We start from the raw sequence: 13,683 nt of genomic DNA, 5'->3' as shown, positions 1-13,683 counted from the left end.
TACGCTGAGTAGTTTCGGAGATAAGGGAATGGTAATTTTTTGCCTGTTTTCTTAAATTGCTTGAAAATTACTTGACTGAAAATTATTATCACATATATTTTTGTAATACGTATAAGGGCCATTTATTTCAAAGCTGTCCACCTCATTTTTTTGTAACGTGGGTATTTTTTACGCGATTCATATTCAGAATCGCGAGGTCTTTTGATCGTGATAGGAGAAAAAAATGTCCCAAGATTTCCATAATTTTTTTAGACCTTCCATTCCGTTACCGCTATACAAAGTGTATGAAAAAATGGTAACGGAATAGGAAAAAAACCTTGGGACACTTTTTTTTACTATTAGGATTGAAAGAGCTCGCAATTCTGAGTGGAAAGCACATAAAAATTTCCAAATCCAAAAAAAAAGAGGAGTGCAAAACTTTGAAAAAAAAATGGCCTGTGATATGCTCTTTCAATTGATATGTAACACGCTAAAAACCTATTTCAAAAAACTTTGATTTTTAATTTTCACTTTTACCCCCCAAAAGTGGCCCCTATAGTTGTTTTTTGTTTTTATTTAAATTACATGCCCGTCTTTGGGTCACAAGTTTACATATGTGTGCTAAACAAGTTAATCGGTTCAGTAGTTTCGGTTCAGTGGTTTCCTTTTTGAGGTACGGAAACTTAAAAATGAGGGGGCAAAGGTTAAATTCTCATAGAAAATTTGAATTTCGCGCCAAGATTTGGTTGATTCGTTGGTTCGAAAAAAGTCTACTTAAGTTGCTAAAAAATTACACGTCATGTTGGCCAGGGGGGAGGGGGTCCTGAAAAGATCACCATGGGGTAGGGGGGGGGTCTAAAATAAGCTAAAAACGTATGACGCGATTAATGGACGCCCCCTTAGGTTTTTTAGATTTAATTTAGTTTTATTTGTAGGCAAATTTGTACCTGTGTTATAAAGTGAGTCATGTATTCAAATATTGAATAAAGTGATGTGATACCCATAATAACTTTACCTTACACTTGTGCTAACACCCAAAAGAAAAGAAAGGAATAAGTTGTCGTTATCCTGATTCATGCACGGCCACTTCTCGAGTGCCATGAAAACTAGCATGGCGACCTTACACTTGTGCTAACACCCAAAAGAAAAGAAAGGAATAAGTTGTCGTTATCCTGATTCATGCACGGCCACTTCTCGAGTGCCATGAAATAGTTTTCATGGCACTCGAGAAGTGGCCATGCATGCATGCATGGCGTTCTAAATAAATCCCCTCAACTTGAATCATTGTTCAGAGTATGGCAACATTAATCTATGGTTGGCTATTTTTTTTTTTTGGTGTCGACTGACCAAAGTAAATATGTATTCAGTCGTATAAATTTATTTTCCTAAAGTAAAACTAAAAATATCGTTATAATTTATCTAAATTTATTTTATTAAATTAACGTTTAAAACTTTATGATTTAAATTATGCAGTATTTTTGAAAGAAAATATAACGCATTTTTTTCAATGCAGAAACTGCTTTAGCTATGCCCATGTAAATGAAATGAAATGAAATGACAAAGAGTCAAAGACGCATCCATAAAGAGTAGGAGAAGTGCAGTGCATAATATTTTTAGATGTAGATCATAGTGTCATCTGCTTATTTATTAGTCCAAAACGCGTACTTATAACAGGTAAATATACAATTTTATTATTATCTCTTATTGGCTTATTTATTAAGGCTTCTAAACTTGGTAATCAGTGAATACTCGTTTGTAGGTTATAGTAGTGCGAGTAATATGCAGAACAACCCCCAGGAGCTTTCATGGCAAGCGATTCAGGCTATCGTGGGGGTGAAACTTCCTCCTAATGTGCTGCGATTCGACGATATTGGTTTCCACCTGGTCAAAAATTCGGTTTCTAGTGCCGAAAACTCCGATTCGGATGTGGAAATCGTCGAAAATGGCTGGGAGTCCGACAACAACGCGTCTTCACGTCCAGACCACTCGGACAACGAAAAGATGTCCCCAGAGCGGGCGCCGAGCGAGTCGCCGGTTCTACATCTCGTAGAGCCCGACAATAACAATTTGACCAAAGACTCATTAGAATTTAGGAATTTTTTAGAGAAAATGGATACCAAAGAAGTTTCTGAAGGTGATCAAGGATCCCAGGTTCAAAATGAAGACGCTGATAGTTCCAATGGGAATGTAATGTCAATAGAAAACTACTTGGAGGTCACCCTATCTACCGATTCTGAGGCTAGTCATATGTGTAGCCAATGCAACCAGATGTTTCCCAGTGAACAGCTGCTATCGGCGCACCAGTGTAGTGCCAAACCCACCGAAGAAAAGAAATATCCATGTCATGTATGTGCAGAAAAATTCCCTAGTTACTGGGAGCTCAGAAAACACATCAACAGTCACTTCCCTGGGATGCTGGATTCAAAATCTAGTTTCTGCCACCTCTGTCAGAAAGACTACACCAAGACAGGGTTCATGAACCATCTGCGCAAGCACACAGGTGAGCGACCATTTGTCTGTGAACTCTGTCACAAAGCATTCTCACAATCAAGCTCACTCTCTATACACATGAAGTTCCATTTAAATGTGCGCAAACATGCATGCACAGTATGTGAGAAAAAGTTTGTAACTAAGAGTGAACTGTCTCGGCATATGACTGTGCATACCAAACAGAAGTCTTATTATTGTGGAGTTTGCGATAAAGCTTTTACTCGCTCTGACAACATGAAAAAACATGAGAAAACCCATGGGTGATAGCATATCACATATAATACGGTTTTGAACTGTCTTATGCATCTGTCATGGTATCAAGACTTTTATATTTTCTGATATATTTTCGAGTCTATACCTCTTAAAGTTGAAATACCATGAAAAATGCATTTCACAGACAATTTCTCCATTCTCTAATTGCCAAAAACTTAGTCAAGTATGTTTGTTTATTTAAAATTTGCATTGTTTTATACCAAATTAAAAAATCATGATCTAGTTCATAATTTAGTCATTATGGTGTGTTTATGAGAGTGTCCTCACTCTGGTGTGCTGCTGTAGTTGCTTTTGTTTAGGTTAAGGACTTACTATTTATGCGATTTATATATGCATGTTTGGGATACTTTAGTATATTAGGAAAATGCCTTTACAGGTGCTCTATAATAAGGTCACACCTATCTCGATCCAAAGTTGCCTTTTAGATATGATAAAGTGATATTAACTTGTGGGTAATATAGGTCAAATGTCCAAAGATTCCGATAGCCGTCTGCCTAATGTTTGCTTAAGATAGCTCAGGCCTATTGTGAAATGGGGTCAACAGCACTAATCATTGTTCCTGTGTCTCTGAAAGAGCTTTAAATCTTTATATATTTTGTACTTTTTCTAGAAGGTAATAAAAATATCACTTGTACTTTGTAAAGGACTCCCATGCCAAAATTTAGATAAGTGTTTTATATAAGTGACTCTTGTGTCTGTGTTGTAACCAAAGCAATAATATTTTTAATGTGCCTATTCTATGCATATGAATACCTTTTGTAAGGACAATACCAAATAATTTCTTAGAATATATTTATACATTAATGGATAACAATATTTACCACAGAAATCATTAATTCGTAGTTTTAACCAATGTATTAACTAAAGGGGGATAAGTTTGCTAATTGAATGTTAATGAGAGAAAAATATTGTAATGTTATCCCTTTCAAATGGTCTCAAGTAATTGTATTAATCTAAGCCAAGTGAACAAGTAGAATGTTTTAAAATAGTTGGCTAATTTTACCAGTTGGTATAATGATTAAACTGATTGTAGCTGTAAAGAAACAAGCATCACAAAATTAAGATTTAATTTTAAACTATTTTCCACTCGTGACTGTGTTCTTGTAGGCACACATTGGCTAGAACTATTTATAAAAAGATTCTTTTTACAAATTTTGTCATTCTAATCCTACACAGGATCTTGCCTTCAAGCCAAATAGATTTAAATGAAATCCCAAAGATATTAGGTGTTTAGTTATTTTTACAATTGGCTATAAAACCAAAGCATACATTTTGTGCCACTCTTTCAATTAACTGGTTGTCATTATCTTATAATTAATTAGGAAAGATGAGGAGGTTTAAATTAGGAGTATGGATTTATTATATTTTAATATATTTATTGTATTTAAATGTTTAGATGTTTAACTGCATGACTTGTTTATAGAATAAGAATTTAAAATTGAGCCAAGTGGAAAATACACAAAATCTACAAGACTGACAATAATATTCAGAGTAGATATTAACTGTGCACAAATGTTTTATTTATTGATGCGACATCAATGCGCCTCGGGCGAATGCACCTTGTTGTAGACTCAACATGACAATTAGAAATAAGATCCGTTTGATATGAATTATAAACTGTTTTATTGAAAAATGTAATAATCTTCGATTTTATTAAAGAGTTGTTTGTTTCAAATGATCTTTTCTTTAATACGTTTTCCCTTGTTCTAGGTTACAATGTCTGGGAGATTGCGTAATCTTAATCCGTATGAGCTACATAAGTACCTAGTTAACGTTTATTGTCTGAATAAGAAAGGCTCGACGTCGGCGCTGGCTCGGGACTCGTCCCGGGACCGGACCGACCTCGACGTCATCCGGGAGAACCACAAGTTCCTCTGGGACGACGGCGACGTCGCCGACACCTGGGAGCGGCAGTTGGCCAAGAAATATTACGACAAACTCTACAAAGAATACTGTATATGCGATCTGACAAGATACAAAGATAACAGAGTGAGTACTTGTTACATTTTATAAATAGCAACACGTCAGGCTTTGATAGGATTTGTTATGTTGTATGTTTATCCTGTATTTTCAATATTGTTAGTCTAATTAGCTGATTAGTTTACATTCTAATTAACGTAAGATAATGATTTACATCCTGTATACTTAGCCTTGTTGTGCCTGGCTTTTGTTTTATCGAGGGTCAATTAATCGTAATGTTCTTGTTATTTTACGTCGGTTAAACTAAACGGTACACCAAATGGCTACCGATGAATAAGGCAACATTAAAGGCAATGTAAATTGAGTTTACAACAATGGCGTCTGCGTCCCCTAGCATTAAGGCTGGGGCCGCTCCCCTATGAACTATTGCCTTTTTTGCCCGCGAGACCTTTGTGATTTACTGGGGAGCGCAACAATGATCGCAGGCGCAGGCCATAGTGCCTTTCGGGCGAGCTAAATATAGAACAGGGGAGGCATTCAAATAGATTAGAGAGCTGAGTCGAAGCGCACCAGTATAAATGAGCGTCATCTTAGAATAGAGATGCAGAGATCACATTACGCTGGTTTTTTTTTCTATGCTCTTGCGCATGTGTTAGGAATCTGACAGCATACAGCCGCTACTTTAAACAGTAACGCACATCTGTCGACCGGCGCTGGTATAAAGGATGTTTCGAATCAATGGGCGCAACCTGAATTGCTCGAGCGTACCCTCGCCTCCACGCTATTATTATAACGCGTGCTAACGGAAACTTACAGCCTCTTCGTATCGGTTTGTAGCTATTTATAAGAGTTGTTTACCGACTTCTTCGTATTTATATGAATGGTTCGTGCTACTGTTTATCTAGGCAGGAATAAGGTAGTTGCCTAGTCGGTAGATGTCTAATTCTATAAGTTGGTAGGCAGTTAAAGAAATATAAGTATTATTTAGATAAGGTAATCTTGTACTAAAAACGGAGAAATGCTGTTTTAAAAATAGGTACGAGGGCTATATACTTACTATACAATGGGGAATAGGTATTGGTGGCTCGATTTCAAATCCATTTAGCAGGAGTACTAGGAGTAGGTAGGTGTATTGAACAGAAAACACATAAACATGACCCTTTAGCACAACTTGCCTTGTCGCGCGCGAGTCCATACATCAAGCGCGACTTCAAGTATGGACTCGCGCGACAAGGCAAGTTGTGCTAGAGCCCTAGAGGGTCTGATATATCGTTCTGCAGTTAGGTACAGTTACTTATCTATTTTACAAATACCTAGTTATACCCATAAAGAGTAAATTGAATAGTTATGGTTATATGTATATCTTTCACACTGTAATCATCTTCATATAGAAATAATACCTATCTTTATTAACTCTATTAGGGAATAGATACTTTTGATGTTGTTTGTTTGGTTGTATTATAGCTGCACGCAAAAGTCGCTGAAGCGCGAATACAATGTGTGTGATGTGAGAGCAATCCACACTGAATTCGATTTGCCTTGGTGTCTTACTGATAAATTAAAAAAGACGATTTCATATTCTAATCAGACCCACCGTAAATATCAGATTAGAAGAAGGGTTCGGACATAGGGTGCATAATTTGCAATGGCATAGGCAGGTACGGTAGGCATATGTATACCTAAGTACATTAACAGGGAGAGGGACCAATATTTAAGTTAAAAGATGTATGATGTGATGGAAAACAAAGATTTTATCGTGGTTTCCCGTTAGTGGTTTGCTTCTCGAGGTATGGAAAAGCTTAGCCTAAGAAAGAACATAATATTCATCTGCGTCTTATACATGCTTACTTAACTTGCTAAAGTTAGGCATTTATATTACTGTACTGTGTCCGATGTTGTTGGTGCGTATTCCCATCAAATCCCACAAAAACGGAAGGACTCATTCACTTCTGTCCCCGTCCGGAACAAATGGGAATGAATCGGATCCTAACCTACGGGATCTCTAGAAAAAAGCGGCCAAGAGCGTGTCGGGCCACGCTCAGTGTAGGGTTCCGTAGTTCCCGTATTTTTCTCAAAAACTATTCAACGTATCAAGTTCAAAACAATTTTCCTAAAAAGTCTTTATAAAGTTTTACTTTTGTGATTTTTTTTCATGTTTTTTAAACTTGTGGTTCAAATGTTAGAGGGGGGGGGGGCACATTTTTTTAAACTTTTGGAGCGATATTATTTCCGAAAATATTAACAATAACAAACAATCATTTTCGGAAACCCTTATTCATTTTTAAACACCTATCCAACAATATATTACACGTTAGTATTGGAAGGAAAAAAAAAATCACTGCCCACTTTACGTGTAGGGGGGATACCCTAATAAAACATTTTCCCCCACTTTTTATTTTACCACTTTGTCGGCGTGAACGTGATTGATAACAAATTGGTACTATTTGGTACCAGATTTCAGCTTTCTAGTGCTAACGGTCACTGAGATTATCCGCGGACGGACGGACAGCCATGGCGAAACTATAAGGGTTCATAGTTGACTACGAAACCCTAAAAATCAAGCCAAAGCCAAGTATCGTTACGTGATCGTTACCTATCACAAGTAAATTGAGATCTTAGGGTACAACTATAGTTTATAATCGCGTTCAATCTTCTTAAATGTATTAGATAAGTAATTATGGCTTTCGGTTGTCGTTGGTAATAAAAAGTCCCTTGAACCCTTCTTTCCCTCTTTTACTCTGAATATATAACTTACCTACTCTGTCTATTTATCTAATTAACAATCCCATGGCGTTTTTAAACTAAAGAGGAAGAACTAATTTAACTGATATTCTGTGTGTTTGTCTAATTTATGCGTGGACTGTGTGGTATACCTACCTAATAATTAGATACTTATTACCTACAACTGTTCAGAGATCACCTAATCCGTGTATCTAACCTTATTAGGTAGGCTAATATTTTAATTATTTTAAGTCACGATAAGTATTATTCGATTTTTACTATACCTAACCCAATGCTGATTTCATCACGCTCCTTAGTATGTAAGTAATGTAGGCTACCTATAAACTGGTAAGTACCTAAGTAGTTCGCCCAAACTGTGAACTCAAATTTACCGAACCGCGTACCCTCAGTTCCTGATTTCCAACTCAGACCCGTGAATCCCGTGATACCTACTTACTTTTCTCCGTACCCGCTACAATTCGGCACCATACATTAGGGACCATTTTCCGTGACCGTGAATAGATAGAGACTTTCGTGACGTAATCAATATGAATCACACATCGGTAAAGCCTGACCAGAAATATATTTGCCATGCGCCATGCACCATGTTGTGGAATTTCATAGGAACTATTTTCTTCGCACTATACTGACCTGTCACCACATACATCCGAATAACAGCGCCCTCTTGATGAAAGTCATACCTATATTTCCGATCAGCCGGCGTAGCCGAATGGCAATCGTCGACGCCAGACGCCGACAGAAATGCAGCCAATACGCAAGAGTGATAGAGATAGATAGCTCCAGTTACGAAACAGATATTATCATGAGCGTTTGTGCATTTGGCTACGTACCCAGGCTTTATTATCCACGATTGTGAAACCAGCCGGCGTATCATGCTGCCAATTTTATCACTTATCCACGTGGATAAGACATCTGTCACTCTCACACTGACATACTTGCTAAAGCGTGACGGATGCTTTATCCACGTGGATAAGTGATAAAATTGGCAGCATGATACGCCGGCAGCACGGGTAGCATGGTCGCGCGATAGACGATAAAATACCAGGCCGTCCCTATCGCACTATTAGTAAGTGCGACAGGGACGGCCAGATGTTTTATCATTTATCGCGCGACCATAATTGCCTGCCAGGTGGCCCTCCGATGGCGAGTGGAGCACGAGGTGGTGGCCGGCAAGGGCCAGTTCCAGTGCGGCAGCAAGCATTGCACCAACGCCACGGGACTGCGATCCTGGGAGGTCAACTTCGCGTATGTCGAGGATGGGGAGAAGAAGAATGCCCTTGTGAAGCTACGTAAGTTTTACTCTGTGGTGGAGTGTTACTGTCTTTGTTTACTTATCCCCTTCGTTATATAGTTTGGTAAAGTTAATAAGCCTCTAATAATAGTTTGTTCCTTTTTGACGTCCTAATGCTGGTATGATGGAAAAGGACAAACTATTTTTATCAGCTAAACTTTTATGAATCAGGGTTTTACTCTCGTTCTACTAAACTGACGCGCGGCAGTATCAACCTTCGTGCATTCATAACAATCATAACATACCTATATAATTAAGGTTTTCGATTTCGACTACTCGCCTGTAACTATATGCTTTTTGTTGTGTCTAAAATCTATGTGTAACCGGAACAAAAAGGCCCTTAGGCAGAATCCGGAAGTTCAATTTTCAGGAAAACGAAGTTGCGGATTACGGCATTGATAGAGCAACACAATTAATCTAAACCAATAAACTATAATAATGTTGAGACTTGTTAGGCTCCGAGGTCAGTAAGGTTAATTACATTGCACCTAGTTGTAGGTAAATACAAATATGTAGTAGGTAACCGAACATAATACTTAACGGTACTTTAGGTACCTATAAAACCTTTATTAATAGTCTAGAACGTCGTAAACGCACATGAACGCGAAACCCGAGCATCGGGCCGTTTATTCTCACAAGTAGGAATATCCCAGAAGCCTGTTTTGCAATCCACGACTGCTGCCAAAGGCTAAATTTAGTTCACCGCCCAAAGTAAGGACTTGCCACAACCTAACGCTGCCATTTGGCTCGCGTCCAGATCTTCATCTGAAAGTAAAGGCTTGGTGAACCTTATATTTATAGGAATAGAGCAGCCTTCGCTACATTTGATTGTGAGGCATCGGCTGAGAATCTTACCAGCCACGCTACGTAGGTCGCAACCCACTGAGATATTTATTTTTAGCTTTGCTGTAGGTTGACTGAAATATCCAGAACCACGCGGAGAAGGTTGGTTTCGATAAGATTCTTTGTCCTATTTTCAGTATCAGTTCTCCAAGTGTTGATAGGTACCTACCCAAAATGCCTGAAGCCAGTGATGTTTTGCAGTTAACATTTATTGCGTTTAGAGCAATAACATATACCTATTTGATTTGAACAATAGTTACAATAAAGAATATAAGCCTTCTATAATATCGCCGATTCTCTAATCTACGATAATTTATCGTAGATTAGAGAATTAATATTGTTATACAAGGGGGCAAAGTTGTATTTTAACGCCGAGTGTGGAATTGAAAAACGAGCAAGTGAAAGGATTCTATAGTTCAACCACGAGCGAAGCGAGTGGTTCGAGAATAGAATCCTGAACTTGCGAGTTTTTTAACACACGAGAAGTAAAATACATTTGCACCCGAGTGTAACACAAAACTTTTCCCCTCACTATAGCGAGGAAACTACAGCGCAAAAAATGCGTTTATCACTGTTTCCAGTAGTTCCACAGGTGGTAAATCATCTTTATTACTAGATTCACCCGCTTTTATCAATTTTAAAGCAGTTAATTTGACTTTATTCAAGGTCAAATTACTTTACCCACTAGTGGATAAAATGCGTTTTTACCCGCTGGTATTGAAAGACAAAACACGTGTTTCCGAGCTAGTGAGGGGAAAATAAACTAAAAGCATACCTACATTTGTTGCTGACACAGACTGCACAGACACAGCTTTCCAAAGTAGTGTTTACCCCGAATTTTTTTATATTTGTATTGTCAGCGTCAAATACATTATGACGGCCAAAGCGTAACACACCATTGTTAGCATAATAATTAAGATCTTGTTCCGGTATATTTGTATTTGACGCTGACTGTACCTATGTCCTTTTGCTTAGGTTTGTGTCCGGAATGCTCCGATAAACTGAACTATCGATCAAAGAAGCGCGAAGTAAAAAGGTTGAAAAAGAGTCGTAAGAAGAAGAAAAAGAGGAAAAGCAAAGACTCTTCATCGGAGAAAGAAAGTAGCGACGAAGAATCAAGTTTGCCCGTGCCCAACGAGCTTGCAGAGCCGACGGCTTCGACTAGCACTACCGAAAAGGAGGCGACTGACAAATCCTTGTGGAAAAAAGGTAAGGATACCTTTTTTTTTTGTCGGAGTGGGGAATGCATTACGTCCCCCCAGCCGCGGGAAGGCCTTGATGGGGGGGGTGTGTGTGGGACTCCCTCCTTCGGCCCCCTCTCTTATCGAGAGGGAGGGAAACAGGTTTACCCACTAAACCCCACTCCGGCGTTTCGCCCTCTGTGCCGTTCGCGAGAGCGTCATGGGATCATCGGGTCTCCTCTGTCCACCATGGCGCCCTCCGGCAGCCTCGAATTATTTCAGGCCATCCGCACAAGGGAGGAAGGGATCAGAAACGCTTGATCCCGCTAATCCCTGGCCCCGCTAAGGGTCGTGGCGCAAGAACGCTCGTCGCCTTCGACCCTGCCGTCTTCGTCGGAGAGGCAGCGCGTCGGGCGCAGCTTCGCGCTCTCTCTCCGCCGCCTCCTTCTGTGACATGACGTCTTCACAGAAGGAGGCCACGCCCCTCCAGCACAACTTGCCTTGTCGCGAGCGAGTCCATACTTGAAGTCGCGCTTGATGTATGGACTCGCGCGCGACAAGGCAAGTTGTGCTAAAGGGTCTGGTGTCTGGTAGTCAAGCACGGTCGCGTGATAAACGATACGTCTGGCCGCCCTTTTCGCACTATTCGTAAGTGCGATAGGGACGCACCGATGCGATAAAGTTTATCCAACTAATTAGTGTGCTACACCCGCTGAATAAGTATTAAGCATGAACGTCTTAAGTAGGTAATCGGGACCAACCAGTTGCCAAAACCAACTGCGCCATTCTAATATGGTTCAAATTCATAAAAAAAACCAATTCGGAGATTGAAAAAACCGGCCAAGAGCGTGTCGGGCCACGCTCAGTGTAGGGTTCCGTAGTTTTCTCAAAAACTACTGAACCTATCAAGTTCAAAACAATTTTCCTAGAAAGTCTTTATAAAGTTCTACTTTTGTGATTTTTTTCATATTTTTAAAACATATGGTTCAAAAGTTAGAGGGGGGGGGGACGCACTTTCTTTTTCCTTTAGGAGCGATTATTTCCGAAAATATTAATATTATCAAAAAACGATCTTAGTAAACCCTTATTTATTTTTAAATACCTATTATCCAACAATATATCACACGTTGAGGTTGGAATGAAAAAAAAAAATCAGCCCCCACTTTACATGTAAGGGGGGTACCCTAATAAAACATTTTTTTCCATTTTTTATTTTTGCACTTTGTTGGCGTGATTGATATACATATTGGTACCAAATTTCAGCTTTCTAGTGCTTACGGTTACTGAGATTATCCGCGGACGGACGGACGGACGGACGGACGGACAGACAGACATGGCGAAACTATAAGGGTTCCTAGTTGACTACGGAACCCTAAAAATGATTCCTCTTTGTGAAGTACCGTCAAGTGGGGTGAATAGGGACGAGGCTAAAAATGTGATTTGCCCTCCAATTTATTTGAAAAAATACTACAGAAATTGTATCATTCAATTGTTATGATACACTTTGTGTAAGTAGATATTAAGTAAATGTACACGTTAAACTTCCGTGAGACATATTTAAATAATTAATTGAAATACGGTTGTACTCACGTTATTATATCGCTAGAACCTGAAGTGCCTGAAGTGGCTATAGTGCCTGAAGAGGGGCCTCCGAATTGGCCCGAAACATGTCGCAGCAATAGCGATATAATAACGTGAGTACAACCGTATTTCAATTAATTATTAAGTAAATGTCCGGTAAAACTCAAAATAAGTCTAATCCCTATTCACCCCATTTGACTGTACTTATTCACCTAGAATATTTTTTTAACGAAAATGTAATTAATTTCAGGAGTACCAGAAGTTGAAGAGAAATCTCGTGAAGAAGAATTCGCAGAGTATTTAGAAGACTTGCTGCTGTAACATGCTTGTGCTGACTGCAACACTTTAATTCCTAAGTTTTTGTATAAGACTATTTTCAATTATTAGCTTAGATCGATTTATGAAAGCTGGTAAAACGAAAGAATCTAATGTTAGCTCGTATATTCGGCCAAGCAAGCAAGCATTAAAAAGGGATACTTAGAAGGAAATGCGAAGAACAAAACTTTTGACGTCGTGGCCTAGTTAAGTACCTAGATAGTCTAAACAAAGTTATGAAGCCAAAACTTTTGTTCCTAGAATTTCCCTCTACACCTTTTAACGATCATTGCAATATTAATAACGGTGCTGTTACAACAGCACCTGCAGACGCTGTTTTTAACCGACTTCAAAAAAGGAGGAGGTCTCAATTCGACTGAATGTTTTTTTTGTGTTATTCTGTTACTAGGAATAAATAAACCACTTGTTATTTTTCATTTGTTTATTTTTTGCGATCTATAATTTCTACATTTGTGTTATTAGTAAAAAGTGGAATTACTATACTTTGATACAAAAACATCCATCTTTTTTAAAGTAATATTATGCTACATTCAAATAATAACTAGGTATTTGTTCCTATAGATTACTTAAGAAAATTAAAATTAAATATAACACAGTAAACGCAATGTCAACACAAATAAAATCTCAATGATTTAACAAAAAATAATCTTACAAAAAGAGGCCTAAAATTTATAATAATTCGTACCTTATAAAAATGTAAAAACAATATTAATAGAGCAATCAAAGAAATGTGAGTACAGTTAAATAAAATCATGTTACAATTATAGCCTCTTAGAAACTACTACATTCTACTAACAGCTATAATCAACAACTTTTTAAATCCCTGTTCCTTAAAAATGTATCGATACTCGCCACTGGCAAAACTAGTAATTACTATTAACAAACTAATATTTTTACAGGAATAGATTGCACAACCACACACCCTATTTGTCCCTTTAAATGCTTTAGATTGCTAACATCACGACACACCAAGGGAAATTATATTGTGGTATCATCTATTTCTTACCTAATTATAGTTGCATTTCCTGCATTTGAACAACGTTTAAA

The 13,683-nt window shown here is 38.3% G+C and overlaps 1 protein-coding gene across 4 annotated transcripts; it reads left to right on the top strand.

Annotated features, from left to right (window-relative positions):
* Positions 1 to 1,546: 1,546 nt before the first annotated feature.
* Positions 1,547 to 12,949, top strand: LOC125229721 (protein FRA10AC1-like). 4 transcript variants are annotated; one of them, XM_048134644.1, is made up of 6 exons: positions 1,556 to 1,653; positions 1,722 to 2,479; positions 4,453 to 4,731; positions 8,534 to 8,693; positions 10,514 to 10,747; positions 12,551 to 12,949. In XM_048134644.1, exons 3-6 carry the CDS (start codon positions 4,459 to 4,461, stop codon positions 12,619 to 12,621), a joined length of 738 nt encoding a protein of 245 aa, XP_047990601.1. In that variant the 5' UTR covers positions 1,556 to 1,653; positions 1,722 to 2,479; positions 4,453 to 4,458; the 3' UTR covers positions 12,622 to 12,949. The 4 variants fall into 4 exon arrangements, with proteins under 4 accessions (XP_047990602.1, XP_047990598.1, XP_047990601.1 ...); XM_048134645.1 differs by lacking the exon at positions 1,722 to 2,479 and having other exon boundaries at positions 1,547 to 1,653; XM_048134641.1 differs by lacking the exons at positions 4,453 to 4,731; positions 8,534 to 8,693; positions 10,514 to 10,747; positions 12,551 to 12,949 and having other exon boundaries at positions 1,550 to 1,653; positions 1,739 to 4,417.
* Positions 12,950 to 13,683: the final 734 nt, after the last annotated feature.

This window comes from Leguminivora glycinivorella, chromosome 9, assembly GCF_023078275.1.
Source record: "Leguminivora glycinivorella isolate SPB_JAAS2020 chromosome 9, LegGlyc_1.1, whole genome shotgun sequence".
NCBI lineage: Eukaryota > Metazoa > Arthropoda > Insecta > Lepidoptera > Tortricidae > Leguminivora > Leguminivora glycinivorella.
This window is presented reverse-complemented; position numbering and strand designations above follow the sequence as displayed.